At 39.9% G+C, this 18,946-nt stretch overlaps 3 protein-coding genes across 6 annotated transcripts; all 3 read left to right on the top strand.

Annotated features, from left to right (window-relative positions):
- Window positions 1–668: 668 nt before the first annotated feature.
- Window positions 669–1,525, top strand: LOC120291721. The gene has a single exon (XM_039309423.1). It carries the CDS (start codon window positions 669–671, stop codon window positions 1,503–1,505), a length of 837 nt encoding a protein of 278 aa, XP_039165357.1. The 3' UTR covers window positions 1,506–1,525.
- A 5,799-nt stretch (window positions 1,526–7,324) lies between these two features.
- On the top strand, window positions 7,325–9,980 carry LOC104445432 (TMV resistance protein N-like). The gene is made up of 2 exons (XM_039308853.1): window positions 7,325–7,915; window positions 9,647–9,980. The coding sequence occupies exons 1-2, from the start codon at window positions 7,437–7,439 to the stop codon at window positions 9,675–9,677; spliced, it is 510 nt and encodes a 169-aa protein (XP_039164787.1). The 5' UTR covers window positions 7,325–7,436; the 3' UTR covers window positions 9,678–9,980.
- A 939-nt stretch (window positions 9,981–10,919) lies between these two features.
- On the top strand, window positions 10,920–17,555 carry LOC120291460. Of its 4 annotated transcripts, XM_039308845.1 has the most exons (5): window positions 10,920–11,690; window positions 11,877–11,924; window positions 16,315–16,441; window positions 16,518–16,771; window positions 17,305–17,555. In XM_039308845.1, the coding sequence occupies exons 1-4, from the start codon at window positions 10,995–10,997 to the stop codon at window positions 16,607–16,609; spliced, it is 963 nt and encodes a 320-aa protein (XP_039164779.1). In that variant the 5' UTR covers window positions 10,920–10,994; the 3' UTR covers window positions 16,610–16,771; window positions 17,305–17,555. The 4 variants fall into 4 exon arrangements, with proteins under 4 accessions (XP_039164779.1, XP_039164778.1, XP_039164781.1 ...); XM_039308847.1 differs by lacking the exons at window positions 10,920–11,690; window positions 11,877–11,924 and adding an exon at window positions 14,705–15,110 and having other exon boundaries at window positions 16,536–16,771; XM_039308846.1 differs by lacking the exons at window positions 10,920–11,690; window positions 11,877–11,924 and adding an exon at window positions 14,705–15,110.
- The last annotated feature ends 1,391 nt before the right edge of the window (window positions 17,556–18,946 follow it).

Below are 18,946 nucleotides of genomic sequence, written 5' to 3'. Positions count from 1 at the left end.
AGTCACATTTCCTAATGTTTTTTTTTTTTTTTTTGAAAAACATTTCCTAACGGTTATGGTGGACTAAAGTATAATCAAGATTTAAAGCTTTTTAAATGGTTTGATAAAATCCTAAAATTTGTCCAAAGAGTACGCTCGGATACTTCTATTAGCACCCTTAGTTTGGAGCAACAAAAAATTTCCAATCCGACTTTATGCAATATTTTGGAGGATACTGATGCCAGACACCAATCAACAAAATGGACTAGAAACTTGAAAAATTTAGGGAGGGGTGGGAGAAGGGGTGGCGCTGCCGCACCTCTATGGACAGCAGCGGCGACCAACCCTCTTCCGGCCACTCACACGAGTACCATAGGCGTTTCCATGAGGGCAATCACCTCAGCAAAATGGCACCCAATGAGGCACCCCTTTGACACCACATCATCGCCTCATCAAAGGTTCTACTCAAATATAAGTCATTTACATGTTAACGTATGGGCAAGAAGCTGTTATTTTTTTGGAGATAAACGCGGGAACCGGGAACCCCCCGTCGGACGCGAGTACCCTACGCCCCCGTCCGAACTCCCGAGGAACCCCCGACAGACGCCGCCAGCGTCCCAGCCCCGTCCTCCCACGCCCTAACCGACCTCGTCAAGGTGAAACCTCCGGGAGAAGAGGCTCCTCAGGTCATGGAGAGTGTAGCCGTTGGCCCCAAGCACGGCGGCGTCGCCGGGAGATTATCGGCCAAGTCCGTGATAAAGTTCGGCGCTTATTTGGCTGTGGTTTTCTTGTTCCAGACCATTTGTGCTGTTTGGGTGTTTGGCAGCAACGGCTCCGATTCTAATGGTGAAAGTGAGGAGAGAATTTCGGTGAACGGGGAAGGGAGGGCGGTGGCGGGAAAGAAGCTCTTGTCGAGAGCGAGGAATGTGGTTTACTTGGATGAGTCTGACTTGGAGAGGAGGACTGAGGAGATAATGTCGATGGCTAGGGAGGTGCGGAGGAGCGAGAAGAGGGGGCTGAAGAGGGACGATGCCGGGGATGCTGAAGGCGATGATGGCGATGACGATGATGATGGTGAGGCGATTCCCGACAGCAGGATGGCTATTGAGAAGGAAATTGGTTCTCGGTTGGATAAGCTGCAAAAGAAATTGAGACCTGTTCGGAAATCGCCAGGTCTAAGTGAAAATGTGCCGCTCGAGGGAGCTAGTAGTTTGATGTTCGAGAAAAAGTTGAAGTTTAGAAGCCCTTTGGTGGAGAAACCCGGTACTGCTCCGAAGGGGTTTCAGCGGTTACGAGGTAATGGTAAAACAAAGAAGAAAAGCAAAAACGAAGTCAATGGAGAAGGGAAAAATGGAGGTCTTGATCACGGTGTTATGGAATCATCAAATGGAGAAAAGTGGGAGGAATTGGTAGATGGTAAGGGACATAGCGGTCTCTCCGACGACATCAAGCGAGAAGGTGATGAAACCATGCTTTTCACGGAGATGCAGAATGATTTGTCATATCATGTACTTTTTATCAATTAGAAAGTCGGCATCAACAACAATTCATTAAAAGAGTATTAAATAACATCGTAAAATGATGTTAAATAATTTTCTATCAATGTTAAATGGTTTTTTAATATCTAAAAATTTAAAGATGAAGTTGAGTGTGATTAGCGTGGTTTAATTAACGACAAGATTGGGACAAGTGTCTTAATATTTCATTCTTAATTAGGTAAGAGAATTGAAATTCTCTCTCTTTTTCAAAATATATAATTATAGGTTCGGTTGAGTCAGTTCTATTATCATTAAAAAAGGAAGAAGAATAAGAAGATGTGTGATTTCCACTCTCTCTCCATATGTGAGATGGGGCAAGCGACGTCGTTTGGTGTAGCCGGATTTGGCGCAAACAGATTAAAAGGTAAAGGAGGACAGACTTGTAGGCAGAAGTGGACGGCTTGTCGTTTTATTGCTGCTGCTCGTGTCATTTGGAAAGGCTGGATCCTTTCTGTTCTTTTTTCCTTCTTAAATAAACCAACCCATTAAGCGGACTAATTTTTTTTTTTCAACAAGTGGACTAATTAATTCAAATAAAAAATTATTGATCCCCTTTTCCCCTTTTATTTTTGAACCTACGTTGGAGGGATGGACTTGCCTCCGAACCAAAGCCGATGTGCTTGCGCACGTGATGAAGGCTGACATCATTACTCAATAGAATGGCGTTACCCGTGTAAGGAAAATATAAGTATAATTATTGTCTAATTAAATAAGATTACATGTAATTAGACAAATATACCAATTCATAGGTGCTTGTATGAATCTGGATCTCTACACGGGTGCTAAATAAGAAAATTTCGAGACAATGTCGAGATTAGCCCTTAAAGGGAACTTTTTAGTCAATTTTCGAAGTTAGTCATCAAATTTAACTTTCGGAATCGAATCGGCCCTGAGTACATTTGTACTCTTGCAAGTGGCCTCTACGGTCGGGGCAATTTAGGGCAATCTTCTTAAAGAAGTGCTTCGTCTTCAACCTCACTAGCTTAGTAAAAAGGGAATCGTGCATGTTTTCATGATCAAAACGTTGACAGACAGATACCACGGCAATGGCATGACCAAGCCATGTCGAGCTTTGCTATCTTTGGAAAACAGGACCAATCCACGATCCAAAAGATTGATTTTCATGGAGAGAACTAGGCAATTTCTCTGCTTTCCAAGCACGCTCTCTAGAAAAGCAAGACATCATGTCGACTTAATTATAACTAGTAACTTCAGCGTGACTTTCTACATTCCAAACAACTTTCTATAATCAACAGAAGCTTTGACTTTGTCAATCTTTTTTAACCTTTCGTAACTTTTCACGTAGAAAATCGAAGTAATAGTAATTAATATATATATATATATATATATATATATATATGTGTGTGTGTGTGTGTGTGTGTGTGTGTGTGTGTGTGTGTGTGTGTGTGTGTGCTGCAATAACTCCAGCTACAAGAAGCAACAACAACAAATTATAAAGCAACATCCGTGCATCAACAAAAAACGCATCGGTGGCCTTATTGGTGTCATCAATTAGGGTGCGTTTTGGGGAACAATTTTTTTTAGAAATATTTTTAATGTTTTTGTTCTCAGAAACAATTTCTATGTATTTGCATACATTTGATAACTATACAAAATTCTTGTTTTCTGGAGAAAAATGCATTTGGTACGACTCCTTATATTTTTATGACTTAAAATTTCTTTTAATTTATTAATAATGTTATTACATTTTTTTCTTTTCCCTTTTCTTCTCCTTCCCGGCGACCAAGCGTACAAATGCCGGCAAGGTCGCCTACCTCGGGAGCCTCCCGGTCACCGGCGAGGTCACCCCGAGCCACGTTGTGACCGGGCGAGGCGAGGCTCGACCTCCTTGCCTAGCCTTGGCGAGGCTTTGGGTGGGGGGGGCTTACCGGTGGTTGTTGAGCCTCATCTAGCCGGTTGCTGGCCAATGTTGAGGTCAGCAAGTCAGCAACCGGCTAGGGGAAGAAAAAAAGGAAGAGAAAGAAAAGAAAAAAAAAGCTTGATTTTTTTATTTTTGTTTCTTGAGTTGTTTGCGAAAATAACAAGTAAATTCTTTTTATTTCTTATTTTTATTTCTATTTTTTCCGAGAATAAAAACTTAACACATGTATTTCTTTTCTATTTATGTTCCCAAAAGCAAAAGAATAGAAACACACATTCCTGAGAAAGTTACCAAATGCAGCCTTAGTCTTCTTGCTCTCACATATTTCAAAATAAAAATAAAAATAGCTCCATCTTCTATCACGCTCGTTTCGGGATCTTTACATCCTCCTCTTTACCTATGGTCAGATAAAAAAATAAATGAAAAGGTCAAGACTAAGCCAAGTGCAAAAAAGAACGAATGTAGGACGAAGTCAAGGTGTTCGATCCAAGGCTGAAAGCAAGGAGACAATCCGAATGACCAAAAGCTGAGATGAGAGAGTCGAGACGCTCCTCGATTTGGACGGAACGTGTCGGCGTATTTCTTCCTCTGCTTCGTCACCTCCATCGTCGCTGCTGATCCATCACCACCCGCGATGCCACTCCCTCTCGTCTTTCTCTCCCCGTTCCGATCAAACAGTTGCAGCCCCATCTATCACCCGTCACCGCACCAAAAGAATAAATAAAATTATTCTCTGCACTTGATATATACAATAAACTAAGGGTGCGTTTGGGAACCACTTCCCAAAGCCCCTTGGGAGTCCAAAGCCCTTTGGGCACAAAAAATGGTGTTTGGCAAAAAACTTTGAAAGGGACTTAGGCAAAATGCTAGCATTTTTAAGGCTGAAAGCTCAAGGTAGGTGGGGGGGCTGCCTTGGGCTTTTCAGCATTTTCGGCATGCTGAGGAGCACTGTTCACTTTTTTTTTTTCCAAAATTGTCCTCATGAATTATTGGTTTTTCCGGTGCGTGCCCTTGGATGAACACTGTTCATCTTCTTCGGGCGAACGACCGCTACAGGGACGCCGCGACCTCGCCGCCCTTCGTCGGAGAGTCGGGCGACCTCCGCGAGTCGCGGCGTTGCCGGCGACCGTCGCCGCCGCACCGCGACCTCCGCACGGAACTCGCCGGGGCCGCGCGACCGATCCGGACGTCGCGAGCCTCGGGGTCGGGCGACCTCCGGCGAGGGTCCGCCGGAGGTCGCAGTCGCCCGGGAGGTCGCGGGTCCTCGCGCGACCGGATCCGGTCGCGGCGACCTCGCCGCGCGACCTCCTCGCGCAACCAGATCGGGTCGCCGGAGGTCGCACGACCTCGCGGCGACCGATCTGGTCGCGGACCGGGTCGCCGCGAGGTCGCGCGACCTCCGACGAACGTATCTGGTCGCGCGACCTCCGCGCGACCTTTGCGCGACCCGAGATCGATCGCGGAGGTCGCGCGGCGAGGTCGCGCGACCTCTCGCGACGACTGCCTCCGGCGACCCGCATCCGGGTCGCGGAGGTCGCCGGCGGTCGCCGGAGGTCGTTGAAGGCCGCGCCCTTGCCGGTCATTTTTTTTTAATTTTTTTTTATAATTTTTTTTACCACAAAACTCCATTTGCAAGTGTAATTTCCCAAACACTATTTTGCTCAAAGCACTTCACAAAGAGCTTTCAAAGTATAATTTACCAAACACGGTTGCATTTTACAAAACACTTTTAAGTCAAAGGTATTTGCATTTTTCCTAAAGGCTTTCCCCAAAAGTAGTTCCCAAACGCACCCTAAATCCGAATTGCCAAATTTGGTGGACCGCTTGTCATTTCAGTGGTCAATATTCAATTTGATATATATACTACACTTTTGTAATATAGTTTCTACAATCAGAGAGTCAATGGCAAGAGGAGAGTTATCAATATTGGTTTGAGTATTGCAAGGAAATTTTCATCTTCACCCATGTTTGGAGTATAATTTGTTATGAGATTTCATACCACATTAATTGACATGTCAGTTATCAAGAAAATTGCCCAAAAGGTCCTACATCTATCGTATGACATTCGTGTCAATGATTTCCAATACTCTAACTTTCCGATTTCTCATCTTTATATATATATATATATATATATATATATATATATATATATATATATATATATATATATATATATATATATATATATTTTTGACAGAGTTGATTTACGAGGGAAAAATGAATGTTTGTTTCTATCCCTTTTTTAACCAGGTAAAAAGCTACAAAATAAACCCAAAACTTTATGAACTGTGAAATATTTACCATAAACTTTTTTCTGTGACACAAAAAAACGCAAACTTGTGTGATACCAAAAATCCTAAACTTTTGTTTTCTAACACCAGAAATTCCAAACTTATATTCATGTGATACATTTATCCAAAAAAAATTGGTACGTCATAGAATTTTTCTTTTTGGTTTTTAGTGTCACAAAAGAAAATTTTGGAGTTTTTTTGTGTCACAAATAAAAGTTTAGAGTAAATGTATCACACTGCACAAGTTTGAGATAAATGTGTTATATAGGTTATAACTCTGGGGTTTTTATGTTACAAAAAAAGTTTTAGATAAATTTATCACAATAGACATAGTTTCAGGCTTTTTGTCTTTTACCATTTTAACTAAAACTGTAAAACGAATTGTGATTAGGACGGGAGGGCATGTTTGTTAGGCATTAAATAAACGTAAACATTATTCTTCTTATTTTTTGTCAAAATTTATATCATTATGGGTAATTGTTTAAAAAGATATTTCTTCTTTTATTAGTATCAACCTGTTAGGTAATTGTTTACGATCTTGTACAACCCAAGAGCCAATGCAAGTGCAATTTGTATAATCTAATTTATGATAAGATTTGTAAAGTTGCTCCCTTTTCCAAAATTCAATTTAGTTCGAACTACGCATATGTCATTTTTTCAAAGGGCCATGCTTTTCTTGCTCCGCATTTGACTTATACAAATCATTCCGCTGTGTTTTGATCGTTTTAGCCCTTGCCTTTTCAAATGTTAACATGCTCAAACGTGGGGCCCATTCGCGTCCCTCTTTTTGATTTGTTTCTTCTTCTTCCACTTTCTCCTCCTCCTTGGTCCGCCCAAGCACAGTCCATTTAAGTTCTTTGTATTGTTCTGCGTTCTCTTTTTTTCCCGTCTCTTTAGAATTCTGGCAATTCTTATGCCCCCCAGCTTAGATGAGAAAATCATACCGAAAGTCCATTCCATTATCAACATGACTTGGAGCATCACTACGCAATCTTGCACATTAGTAGCCGTCGGAGCCACCAAACATTGAGTTTGCACATCAATGCTGAAGCCGGACAAGTTGCTCGAGTAATCGTCGACGGTGTCGGAGGTGTGGAGGATCCAGGCCGGTTAGCAAACTCGGAGGTGTACCAGTGGTAGTGCGTAGCGGAAGATGGACGGCTTGGAAAGGGAGTCCACGTGGATGAATGCAGGTCTTCGCCGTTTGATCAGACAAGCGGTGGACGTAGAAGAAGAAGAAGCGGAGCAAGAGAGGGATGTTGTTTTGGGAAGAGAGAGAGAGAGAGAGAGAGAGAGGACAGGCTGGGCGGGAGACGAAGTGGACGGCTTGTTGTTTTATGGGTGCCCATGTCAAATGGAAATGCTGAATCTTTTTTTTCTTTTTCTTTAATAAGTAATTGATTAAATGGACTAATTAATTTAATAAAAAATGATTAATTTCTTCCCCTCTTATCAAGCAATTTCGGAATATTTTTCGAGCTTGACCGGGTCAAACGTCCTTCTCTGTTTACTTGAAGCATCCGATGCCGATCCGATCGAGGCCGAAACCTCGAACATCCGGATCTTGCCCGTGGGCGCGGGTCCATTTCGAGGAAGAGGGCTTTTGAGGTAATCATTGAGATCGGTTTGTGCATTCACATATGATTTCTACTTTTGGTAACCCTAACGAAGACGCAGCTCCAACTCCGAGCAGGCAAAAACCAGAGCGAGACAGAGAGACCTTTTGCGAGAGAAGCCCCCGAAAACATGGCAGCAACCGGTGGTTCCAGCGCGTCAGCTACCCGGTACGACGTGTTCTTGAGTTTCAGAGGGCCCGACACTCGCAACACCTTCACCGACTGCCTCTACCGGACCATGTTCGGCCAGGGGATCGTCGCCTACAGAGACAGCGAAGAGCTTCACGCCGGTGATCGGATCGACGATCTCCTGAGAGCGGTCGGCGAATCCAAGATCTGCATACCGGTCCTCTCCAGAGGCTATGCTTCGAGCGCTTGGTGCCTCCGCGAGCTCGCTCGAGTGACGGAGCTCCATGAATCGACTGGGAAGCCGGAGATCCTACCCATCTTCTTTGATGTCACGCCCATCGATGTCAAGCTCAGGACGGAACTGTACCTGAAGGACTTGGAGAAGCATGAGCAGAAGCACGGTGCTGAGATGAGGCAACGGTGGGAGGCGGCTCTGGGAAAAGTGGCTGAGATCAAGGGATGGGAAGTCCAAGGGAAAGCGTAAGTAAATGCTTATTAATGGAACTCTTTTCAAGCTTCAGTCCAAATGCTATTCTCTAATTCTTCTTGTAAATGGCAGTGAAAACTAGCTGGAGGGTTGTTTATTGTTAAAATATATTGGTTGACGTGGCGTAAATTCACTAATTCACCAACCGATTTTTGGTATATGAGCAGTAAATTTCATTTCTCACCGGGGAGGAAAAAACAGAGGCAATTCACTAAGCAGGGCCATTTTGGCTAGTGACAGTTATATGAGTGGATTTAATCTAATTCTAGAATGATGTCTGTAATTCGGACCGCAAAGGAACATCTTCTTTCTCAGAAATAGGGTCAAATTGTAAGTTTATCATACCAATCATATCCTATGGAGTGTATTACACCAAAATTCTTGTGGCTCTATAGAATTTACCTGAGACTTAAAAATAGTGATCCAACTCAAATGCTATCTGCTAGGAAGTAGTAATGAGATTATTATTTATTTTCTTTTAACTAAAAGTGTTTGGTATGTGGCAGACAAGGTGAAGTCATTGAACGCGTTGTGAAAGAGATTTTGCGTAAGCTAAAAGTAAAGCAAAGATCTCTGGACAACAAATTGGTTGGGGTAGAAAACAAGTAGAAGCCATAATGGAGTTGTTAGATGTTGACTCGGCACGGTGTGCGTTTTGTTGGAATCCATGGAATGGGCGGGATCGGTAAAACCACTCTTGCTAAGAATGTTTTCAATGAATTATGTCTTCGCCTTTGATGGCCAATGCAGCTTCATTGGGAACATCCGAGAATCATCAAAAGGAAATGGCCTAGTAAATCTGCAGAAACAGTTGGCATCTGACATCTCTGATTCTAGATTTGTAGAAAATTTTGGTAACACTGATGAAGGGATAGATAGTATAACAAGGAGAGCTAGTTCTAAGAAAGTTCTCATTGTTTTAGACGATGTAGACAAGAAAGAACAACTTAAGAAACTAGCTGGGCACCCTAACACTTTCTGTTCTGGGAGTAGGGTTATCATTACAACAAGAGACAAACGAATTTTGGATGAAGAGAAGGGAATATTAACTTATGAAGTGAAGGAAATGGATCGTGATAAAGCGCTAGAACTTTTCAGTTTGCATGCATTTAAAGGGTCTCTCCTCCCAATACTTATCGAAGTCTCTCTCAAGAAGTTGTATTTATGACCTGGGACTCCCATTGGCTCTTGAAGTCATAGGTTCCTATCTTCATGACCAAAAAGTGGAAATATGGAAAGAAATGCTGAAATGTTGAAGAATGTACCTCATGATGAAGTCCGGGATAAGTTGAAGATAAGTTATAATGCATTAGGAGATGAGGAAAAAGAAGTTTTTCTTGATATCGCATGCTTCTTCATATATGAAAATAAATTATGGGCAGCCTATTTTTGGGATGCTTGCCATCTTTACCCCCATAAGTCATTGAAAAAACTTACTGATTTGTGTCTAATTAAAATTGTTGATGGTGAGACTATATGGATGCATGATCAATTGAGAGATCTTGGAAGAGACATTGTTAAAAAGAATGTGCCCCTAGTAGGTTGTGGAATGACAGAGAAGCTTTGGAAGTAATGAGATCGAAAGAGGTAAGGTAAAAGTAGGATCCATACATTATCCACCATGAAATTATTTTCCACTTCCCATTTAAGATATTCCTTTTAGGCATTCTAATGGACAAATTAATGTTTGTAAGCTCATACTCGTTGATGGTTTCTATTGGCAGAGAAAGGACAAAGTTAAAGTACTCAATTTAGGTCAATATAATTCGGATCCCATCAGCATTGTGGATGAAGAACTTGAGAGGATGCCAAATCTAAAATTTCTCAAGTTATATAATGGGACTTTTGCCGGAGACATCAACAATTATCTCCAAGAACTAAGATGGCTTTCTTGGCGCTCTCCTCCTTTAGATTGTAGAATGGCCAATTTGCACTTGAAAAATCTAGCACTTTTTGAACTTTCATATAATATGAACACCAAAAACTGGGGCGGATGGAACATTTTGAAGGTGTGAATTCGTACTTTTGTTCTATTAAATACACGTAGTATTCTCTTTTAATCCTCTCGATAATATTTCGTGACCTTTGCGATGGAAAACAAATTGAAAGTTCTTTCTCTTAGGTATTGTAATGGTTTGAAGCAGACTCTAGACTTTTCTCGGATGCATGAGTTTGGAGATGCTATCTCTTGATCACGGTCAATCCTTGCAAGAAGTTGACTCCTCTATTGGGAAACTAAAAGATCTTACTCACTTGCAAATTCATTGGTGTTATTTACTACGAAATTTGCCTAAACAGATTGGAGGACTAGTGAATCTAAAGCACTTTTCTATCCGGGATGTCACAAAATCAAGAAACTTCCGGACATCGGAAACTAATATTATTGTCTAAGTTGGAGATATCACAAACAAAACTTACAAGTTTACCCGATTCTATTGGTAATGCAAAGAACCTATCATCCCTTGATCTATCATACACGTTAATTAAGAAACTTCCGATTTCTATTGGAGAGCTTACACAACTCAAGTTCCTTTCACTCTCTAATTGTCAAAATTTTGTGGAGCTTTCGGAATCAATAGGTAATTTGACAACATTACAAAATTTGGATCTCTCAAGAACAAAACTTGTTGAGTTACCTAATTCGATAAAAATCTCAAGCACTTGAAGGTAATGGAGATGGAAAGTTGTCCAATACAGAGGTTGCCTATCGGTATTGGCATGCTAGAGAGGTTGGAGGAGCTCAATGTCCGATATTGTCAACAACTTGCAGGTGAACTCCCAACTGAAATTGGCAAACTGTTGTCTCTAAGTATCCTAGACATATCACATATCTAGTGTTTGTGCAGGACCGATGGAAATCAATTCTCTCACGCGACTCCAAAAGCTGGATTTATCATTTTGTGATGAGCTTCAAGAGTTGCCAAAACTTCCCTCGAGTTTGAATTGTCTATCTATTCAATCGGCATCATTGCGATTAGTTCCGGATCTCGTTAACCTCACAAATCTAATGAATTTGAAACTGTCCAACAAATTTGGGCAGGCACTTGCCGAGGCATCAACTCTTCAATTGCAATGGGTTGGGAAGTTATCCAAATTGGAGGAATTGGAGTTGTGCCTTTCGATCTTCCCGTGCCATCAAAGGAGTTGGGTTGCTTACCTCGACTTAAAAAACTTACCTTATCTCGCATGGATAGTTTCGACTCGGTAGTTGTTGGACCACAATTTTTGCACTTGAAAAATTTGTCCACCTTGCATCTTTGTTGCTGTCCGCTGAGGGAAATTCAACTCGATGGGCTTGAACTATTGGGAGATTTGGTTGTGAAATATTGCGAGTTTCTGGAGGGATTGTCAGTTATTTCATCGAGCTTGAGGAAGCTCTCTAGAATGGGAGTTAAAAATTGCCCAAAGCTACTTCAAATTCGATTTCTCAGTACAATGGAATCACTGGAGAGACTTAGAGTTAGAGACTGCGAATACCTAGGAGGGTTGTATGGTTTATCAAATTCAAAGAAGTTGAAGACTTTAATGTTCAGCATGTGCCCTATGCTACGAGTTATTGAGGGCCTTGAAGAATTGGAGCTTTTGCGGTGGTTGTATTTCTTCACGTGTCCATCGTTGAAAGTGTTGACTAATCTATCCAACTCAAAGATACCAAATGAATGCAAGATAGATGTAAAAAACTGTGAGAAGTTACCCGCTTCCGGTTTTTGCCATTACGGGGATTATAGAGGGAAGATTCTTGACTGGACGAGGAGGGGATTAAGCCAAGTGCGCATTCCTTCTACCCTTCATTTATTTTTCAAACTTTAATTTTTCGGAAACGCAGGCGGTAGGCATGACTTTTCTTTCCCTTGTTCCGTTACTTTTATCTCTCTTTCTACGTTCCATAAACAGCCACGTTGTGTGGTTCTTTCTCTGTTAACATTTCTCAATACTCGGCCTTCTTCCTTTCAGGAGGGTGCGGCGCGGTTCTTCGAACGTGGCCAACCGCTCATCGTACAGGTATGGTCTCTTCTACGGACCCAAATTTCTTCTCGCGTTGATGAAGTGAGAAAATTTCTTTTCTCGAGTGTGTTGGATGAAAATTTTATCTTTCGTGAACTCAATATATTCTCAAATATCGAAGAGCTTAAGTATTGCAAAATGAAATTAATGTCGTTTTTGAAAATAAGTTGCAGTCTCTAGAGATCTTTGTGCTAAAACGAAAATAATAAACGTTTCCTAAAACTAAATTAACTCGAAATCTTCTTACAAATATGGGGAATCCATGAGCAGAGAGATGAGTTTAAGTTAGAAGATAGAGATCCTAAAATATCACTTGAGTCAAATTAAATTTCAATTACAGAATTTTTGCCTATAGGGAGTAACCTCGTTAAACTAGACGCGTAGATGCACTTTGTGAATAGTCTAGAAGGTAGACACCTGAGATGATTATTAACTGTTTCACATGTCAACCAAAAAATTATGAGTATAATTATTTCTTACACTGGCAATTGACGTAATAAAGATCCTTCATATCAAGAAAGTGATTCTATCAATATTTCCCCAACCAAAGATAAAAATCTCGAGCATGGGCACAAAAGTAGAAGCTCAACCATAGTTAACTGTTTGAATATATTTATTTTAAACAACTACAATTTCCCTTCATATCTTAAACTGAAAAAATAAATATATAGAAAGAATATATAATTAATATATTTTGAAAGATTTGAGGTGTTACAATTGGGTGAGCCACGAGAAAAGGAATAGTAGTGAAAAAATATATACCAAAAATAGAGTTAGTTTATATGCAATACCCACTTCTCAACAATGTTCTACTTATCCTGCTTCGCCTGTTAGACTAACGATATGGTTTGGCATTCTCCATTAGAAGGCAAGCACGTGAAATAGTACAACTTTATCATTTGCCCTATTTTTACATATTGCTTGATATTACAATTTTTTTCTTGTCAAAGGATTTGTTCAAGTTTTCTATTAAATAGAAAGAATTCGGTAAAAAATAGAGCTGCCTGTACAAAACATATAATTCATGATATCCGTTTATCTAGCAGAACATATTTTCTTTTCCTGATAGCTGAATCTGATTAGAGTGAAACGCAAAGTAGCCAATAAAATTTGGGTGAAATATGTATGTACTTCATGGATATTGAATCAATATACTGCTAATTCGTTGGATAATTATGTTGAGTTCATCAAGTTCTTTTTATGAATACATGTCAAAAGCTAATAAAGCCAGGGACTTTTGTTGGAGACGTCAACAATCATTGCCTAAAGCTAAGATGGCTTTCTTGGGGTTTTCCTCCTCTAGATTGTAGAATGACCAAATCTGCACTTGAAAAATCTAGTAATTTTCGAACTTTCACACGATAGAAACACCAAAAACCAGGGTGGATGAAAAGTTTTGAAAGTCTGAATTTGTACTTTTGTTCTCTCAACATAGTATTTTTTTTTTCTTTGACCCCTCTCTAATAATGTTTTAACTACGTTTGCAGATGTTAAAAAAATTGGAAGTTCCTTATGACACATTACCTGAATATCGAGACGGTTTCGTAACATTGAAATGGACTGGTTACCCGAGTTTGGAGACATTGCATTTTCACTACTGTCTAAACTTGCAAAAATTTGACTCCTCTCGTTGGGAAGATGAAAGTTCTTACTCACTTGGACATTATTCGATGTACGAATATTTGTACTTTGCCCGAAGAGATTGGAGGATTGGTGAATTTGATGCACTTCTCTATCAAAAAGTGCTCTCAAATGGAGAAACTTCCATACCCTATAGGGAAATTAGGATCATTGTCTAAGTTGGATATATCGTCCTCAAGAATTACAAGTTTACCTTATTCAATTGGCAATGCAAAACATCTGTTATTCCTAAATCTATCAGGCACACCAATTGTGGAACTTCCAATTTCCATCGGAGGGCTTACGCAACTTGAGTTTCTTTCATTCAAATATTGTCGAAATTTGGGGGAGCTTCCAAAATCAATAGGCAACTTGACATCATTACGTGTTGAATCTCTCGGGGACAAGCATTGTTGAGTTACCTATTCGATAAAAAATCTGAAGCAACCAAGGTGATGAGGATGGGATTTAGTCCAATAAGGAGGTTACCCACCAATATAGAAATGCTAGAGAAGTTGGAGGTGCTCTATGCCAAACATTGTGAACAACTAGCGGGCGAATTTCCAACTCAAATTGGCAAACTATTTTCTTTAAGTGTCCTCGACATTTCATATACTCATATTAGTGCATTGCCGATGGCAATCAATTACCTCACGCGACTCCGAAAGCTGGATTTGACACATTGTAATGAGCTTCAAGAGTTGCCAAAGCTTCCCCTCGAGTTTGCATTGTCTACGTGTTCACTCAAAGCATCATTGCAATTAGTTTCGGATCTTAGTAACCTCACGAATCTAGTGGAAATGCTTTTGTCTAATGGCTTTGGACAAGCACCTGCCCAACCGTCAAACCCGATGCAAACTTTCCAATTGCAATGGGTTGGAAAGTTATCTAAGCTGGAGAAGTTGAGTTGGGGCCTTTCCGATGTTCCCATTTCATCAACAGAGTTGGGTTGCCTACCTCGACTTAGAGAACTTACTTTATCTAGCATGGACAATGTTGACTCAATAGTTGTTGGACCACAATTTTCCAACTTGAAAAATCTGTCCACATTGTGTCTTCATAGCTCTCCACTGAGGGAAATTCAATTGAATGGGCTTGAACTATTGAGAAATTTAGGCGTGAGAGAGTGCAAGTTTCTCGAGCGACTTGTCAATTTCGTTAAGCTTGAGGAAGCTCTATAAAATGGAAGTTTTAGATTGCCCAAAGCTACTTGAAATTCAATTTCCCAGTACAATGGAATCATTAGAGGAACTTCGAGTTGGCTGCTGCGATTCCCTGGGAGGGCTGCACAGTTTATCAAACTCGAAGAAGCTGAAGGCTTTGCAGATCTACCAATGCAATGGGCTACGGGTTGTTGAGGGCCTTGAGGAATTGGAGCTTTTAGGTTTTTTGTATCTTTCTAGGTGTGGATTGTTGGAAAGGTTGACTGATGTATCCAACTCAAAGATACCAAATGAATGCAGGATAGAAGTATGGGGTTGCATGAAACTAAGTAGTTATGAGGGTACTTACCGGGGCTACAAAGAGATGATTCTTGTCATGATGGGAATGCCATTCAACAAGGTGCGCTTCCTTCTACCCTTCACTTATTTTTCAAATTTTCATTTTACAGAAACGCATGTAGTAGGCATCGCATTTACTCATTTTCGCTTGTTCCATTTGCTTCATTGTCTCTTTGTCTCTCTCTTGCATGTCTTAATTCATACTTTTTTTTTTATATAAATCTATTGATTATGGTTAGGTCCACTATTAGTGTAAAAGAAACATTCATTATTTTACTGTTTGAACTTAATTTTGTAATCAAATTTTTCAACGTGTCAACCATCCAATGGTGAGTGTGTAAATTGTTTCTCACACAAGCAGTGGGCTTAATAAAGATCCTTTACATAACTAAAGGACGATTTTATTAATATTCCATCAAGCAAAGATAAAAATCACGCTCTCTACACTTATCCTTTAGAGTTTAAAATGAACTAATAAATAATATATAAAAAAATACGATTTATGTAATATGAAAGATTTGAAGTAGTACTTACTGGGTGAGCCATGAGAAAAGGAAAAATAGTGAAAAAAGGTATACCAGGAACAGAGCTTATATGCAATACCCACTAGTCAACAATGTTCTACTTATCGAGCCATGCCTGGCAAACTATAACTGTATGGTTTGCAGTCACCTTAGAAGGGCAAGCATGCGAAATAGTACAACTCTTTTCATTTGTCAAAACTTTAAATATTGCTTGATATTCATTTTTTTCTTGTCTAAGATTTATTAAACAGAAAAATTCGTTAAAAAAGAAGAAGATGCCTGTACAATACATATAGCTCATGATATCACGTACATCTTTATCTAGTCAAATGACGGAACATAATTTTTTTTTTCTTTTTATGATAGTTAAATCTAATTAGAGCGGAATATGAAGTAGCCAAAAAATTGTAGGTGAAATATCTACATAGTTAATAGATATATAATCATTATACTGCTAATCGTTGGATAATTATGTTGAGTTCATCAAGTCCTTTCACGTGGATATTTGCTGGAAATTAATAAAGCTCTGGATTATGATAGATCTGCTAGCACTCGTTTGCATAATTAATTTTCAACATGATGTGTAAGCAAAGGTGTATAATGTACACCTTGGTTTACACATGATCCATAAATAAAATAAAATGTGCTTTGTACCTTGACTATGATATGAAGCATTGGAATGGTCGGACTTCAAAGCAGATGGATTGGATGAGAAGACTGATTCATTTTTTCTTGTACTAGGAAGATGCAAGGGAAACAGATGCAGAAGAATCAACGATGGAGACCAATAACTACTATTCTCAGAACTTGCCATTGACTATAGGTTTTCTATGGTCTCCAGAACCCGACACTGAGCTCGATTCTACAAGTAAGACACTGAACTAATCTTCGGATGTTCCGCTGCTATTTTGGATATAATATCATCTATTAGCTTCCCTCAATAGTACAAACTATTCTTACAGGCTTGAATAATTCCCAAGTTCCTCCACGAACCACATCTTCAGATGCTTCCAGAAGTTCATGCTCAATTCTATAAGCAAAATGCGACTGATTCTAGCAATGGAGAGATGAATGAATTCACAATGTGATCGAGTTTGGGAATCTGTGAAATTGCCAGAAGTATTGGAGTTTGCTCTAAGGACATGTTCCCCCTCTCCCAGGTCCATCACAAGAGAAACTTTATGTGGATTTGTTCGAGGTAATTAATTCCATTTTATGAAAACCCGTTTGGGTGCCACATCGATTTCCGATACATATGATACTTTTCTCAAAGGTGCGCAATATCGGACCAGGTCAAGCTCTAGGTATTGGTACGTTCTTCTAATTATTTGTGCCTTAGGTCCCTCTTTTTTTCATGCCGTGAGAAGTCATTTTTAAGCAGTTAAAGAAGAGGATGACTTAATTCTCCAGATAACCCAATATTTTGGAGTCAGTTGCGGTGATTGTTATCAATTTTTTGGTCATATGCAGCAAGGCACTGTTTCTTTATCCATTTTTGGTAGATTAATGGTTCTATCAAAGTTGCTCAAATAACTAAAGAATGCCAAAATACGAAAAAAAAATAATAATAAAATGAACGAAACAATCAAGCTGGAAATAGACTGTATCTGGGGCTTGTTGATCATTAATTTTAACTAGCTCACCGTACACATGAACTTGAAAAGAAAAAGGACAGTGAAATAAGAAAGTGGTGACAGCAAGCCTCTTGACAAAACTCTTCTCCCTTCGCAGATGTGGAGGAGACCTCTAGTCCTATGTGCTACCGATCGAGTTCCCAGGAAATGGATTATTGGACTTCACTGGATAAAGCAGGCCGCCCAGGGACTAGCTTTTGAGTTGATTACGCTGAAGCTACTGTAGAATGGTTTCCATATGCAATATATGGAGAGCTAGGAATGACTTGCTGCATATTGCTCCTCCTGTTGACGTTGGGAGGAATCCCTTGTGCTTGCAGCAAGATATAGCATCGAAGGGTGCATAAGCTGCTGTAGAAAAGGTTATTCTGATTTGGCATTTGCCTGAAGTGTTTCGGTATGCTAGGCCTTTAATAACTAGTCTTGTGACTGTTTTGGATATATGGGCAGTTAGTGTTCACGTTCTAGTTGGAGCTAAGGTTGTTGCTTGAGTAGTGTGCTTATAATATTGTTAGGTTTGGATAAATTATAGAGTGGGCAATTTGATCGAGATCTTTGATTCATCAACTTTGAGGATGGTAGGTCTCAAGTTTTTTATTTTTTTTTAATCTTAGTAGGTCTCAAGTTTGAAAAGGTGGAATTCGATGTATTTAGGTTTCATTGATTCACTAAACAATGATTATCACCACAAAAATGATTCTGGTCACCTGTTAATTATCACAACAAAAACAAAATATCTTGATTAACTAAACAATAATTCAAGTGGTTTGGAAGAGTTATGCCGATGATTGTAGGGAGCTGCACGGTGAACTGCCTCCTGAACGGTGGAGATCGGACCATTTGAGAAAAGCAAGGGTTGGGATCAATTCATTGAATTCTGCCGAAACGGACTAGGTAGGATGGACAGCAAGAAAGGGTGACATCGTGAACGTTGCTGAATATCGCGATCAAACGGTCCTAGATTGAAACAATCTGATCCAAAGGTGGGGAATAACGATAGGCTTGACTTCCTCGGCAAGTTTTGCATGCTAAGGACGCGACGTATTTCCAAAAGTTCATTTACCTTTTAGACCATCCAGATCATAATCGATGAAGCTTGAGACTAGCAGGGGCAAGTGATCGACCTCATGCTACATTTTGCAATAGACCATCATCTTGTAACTTTTTCTGCCATTCATTGGAGAAACAACCTCGTAACCGTGAATAAATACAGTGGTATCATGTCTCTAATAGAGAGGCCAGGAACATCATGTCCTATTTTCTTATCAATTAAGATCTCACCTGCGTTCTTCTAATCCATCACAAGCTTATTAGACTCATCTAAGTGGTTTTTGGTGGAAGCACGCTCCGACTGTCGAAACAGAAACATCATCTTCAACATATGATAATTATTTAAATCCTTTCTCATATAAAGAGCCCGAAATTTTCCTCATAACGCTGCAGCATCTCTCTTCTCCACCACTTATATTAAAATCTCGATGGTATCAACATGATTATACTTTTTTCCCTCTCCATTAGCTCATCTTTATTGGCATCTTTTATCATTTCCGACAACTAAGCCTTCCCATCCAATGTCTCATCTCGCTTCACCACCCAAGTTGTTTCTCCTATTAAATTTTTGAATTTCTATTTTACTCTAGGCATAGTTACAAAAACAAAATTTCCGAACAACGATCATACAAGCAAAAACTCCAAATCAAATCTAGAAAAGATTCTAAACTTAGTTGTCATACCAATTG

The sequence above is a fragment of the Eucalyptus grandis genome, chromosome 3, assembly GCF_016545825.1.
Source record: "Eucalyptus grandis isolate ANBG69807.140 chromosome 3, ASM1654582v1, whole genome shotgun sequence".
NCBI classification, from domain to species: Eukaryota; Viridiplantae; Streptophyta; class Magnoliopsida; order Myrtales; family Myrtaceae; genus Eucalyptus; species Eucalyptus grandis.
The sequence above is the reverse complement of the archived record's forward strand: the minus strand, read 5'-3'. Positions and strand labels throughout refer to the sequence as shown.

Bases quoted from the DNA above. Each gene is read 5' to 3' on its own strand.
- LOC120291721 (XM_039309423.1), top strand. From the start codon at position 669: ATGGAGAGTGTAGCCGTTGGCCCCAAGCACGGCGGCGTCGCCGGGAGA.
- LOC104445432 (XM_039308853.1), top strand. From the start codon at position 7,437: ATGGCAGCAACCGGTGGTTCCAGCGCGTCAGCTACCCGGTACGACGTG. The intron at 7,916-9,646 runs GTAAGTAAATGC...TTCTATTGGCAG, and splicing joins TGGGAAGTCCAAGGGAAAGC to AGAAAGGACAAAGTTAAAGT.
- LOC120291460 (XM_039308844.1), top strand. From the start codon at position 10,995: ATGGGTTGGGAAGTTATCCAAATTGGAGGAATTGGAGTTGTGCCTTTC. The intron at 11,691-11,876 runs GTGCGCATTCCT...TCTTCCTTTCAG, and splicing joins CGAGGAGGGGATTAAGCCAA to GAGGGTGCGGCGCGGTTCTT. The intron at 11,925-13,414 runs GTATGGTCTCTT...CTACGTTTGCAG, and splicing joins GCCAACCGCTCATCGTACAG to ATGTTAAAAAAATTGGAAGT.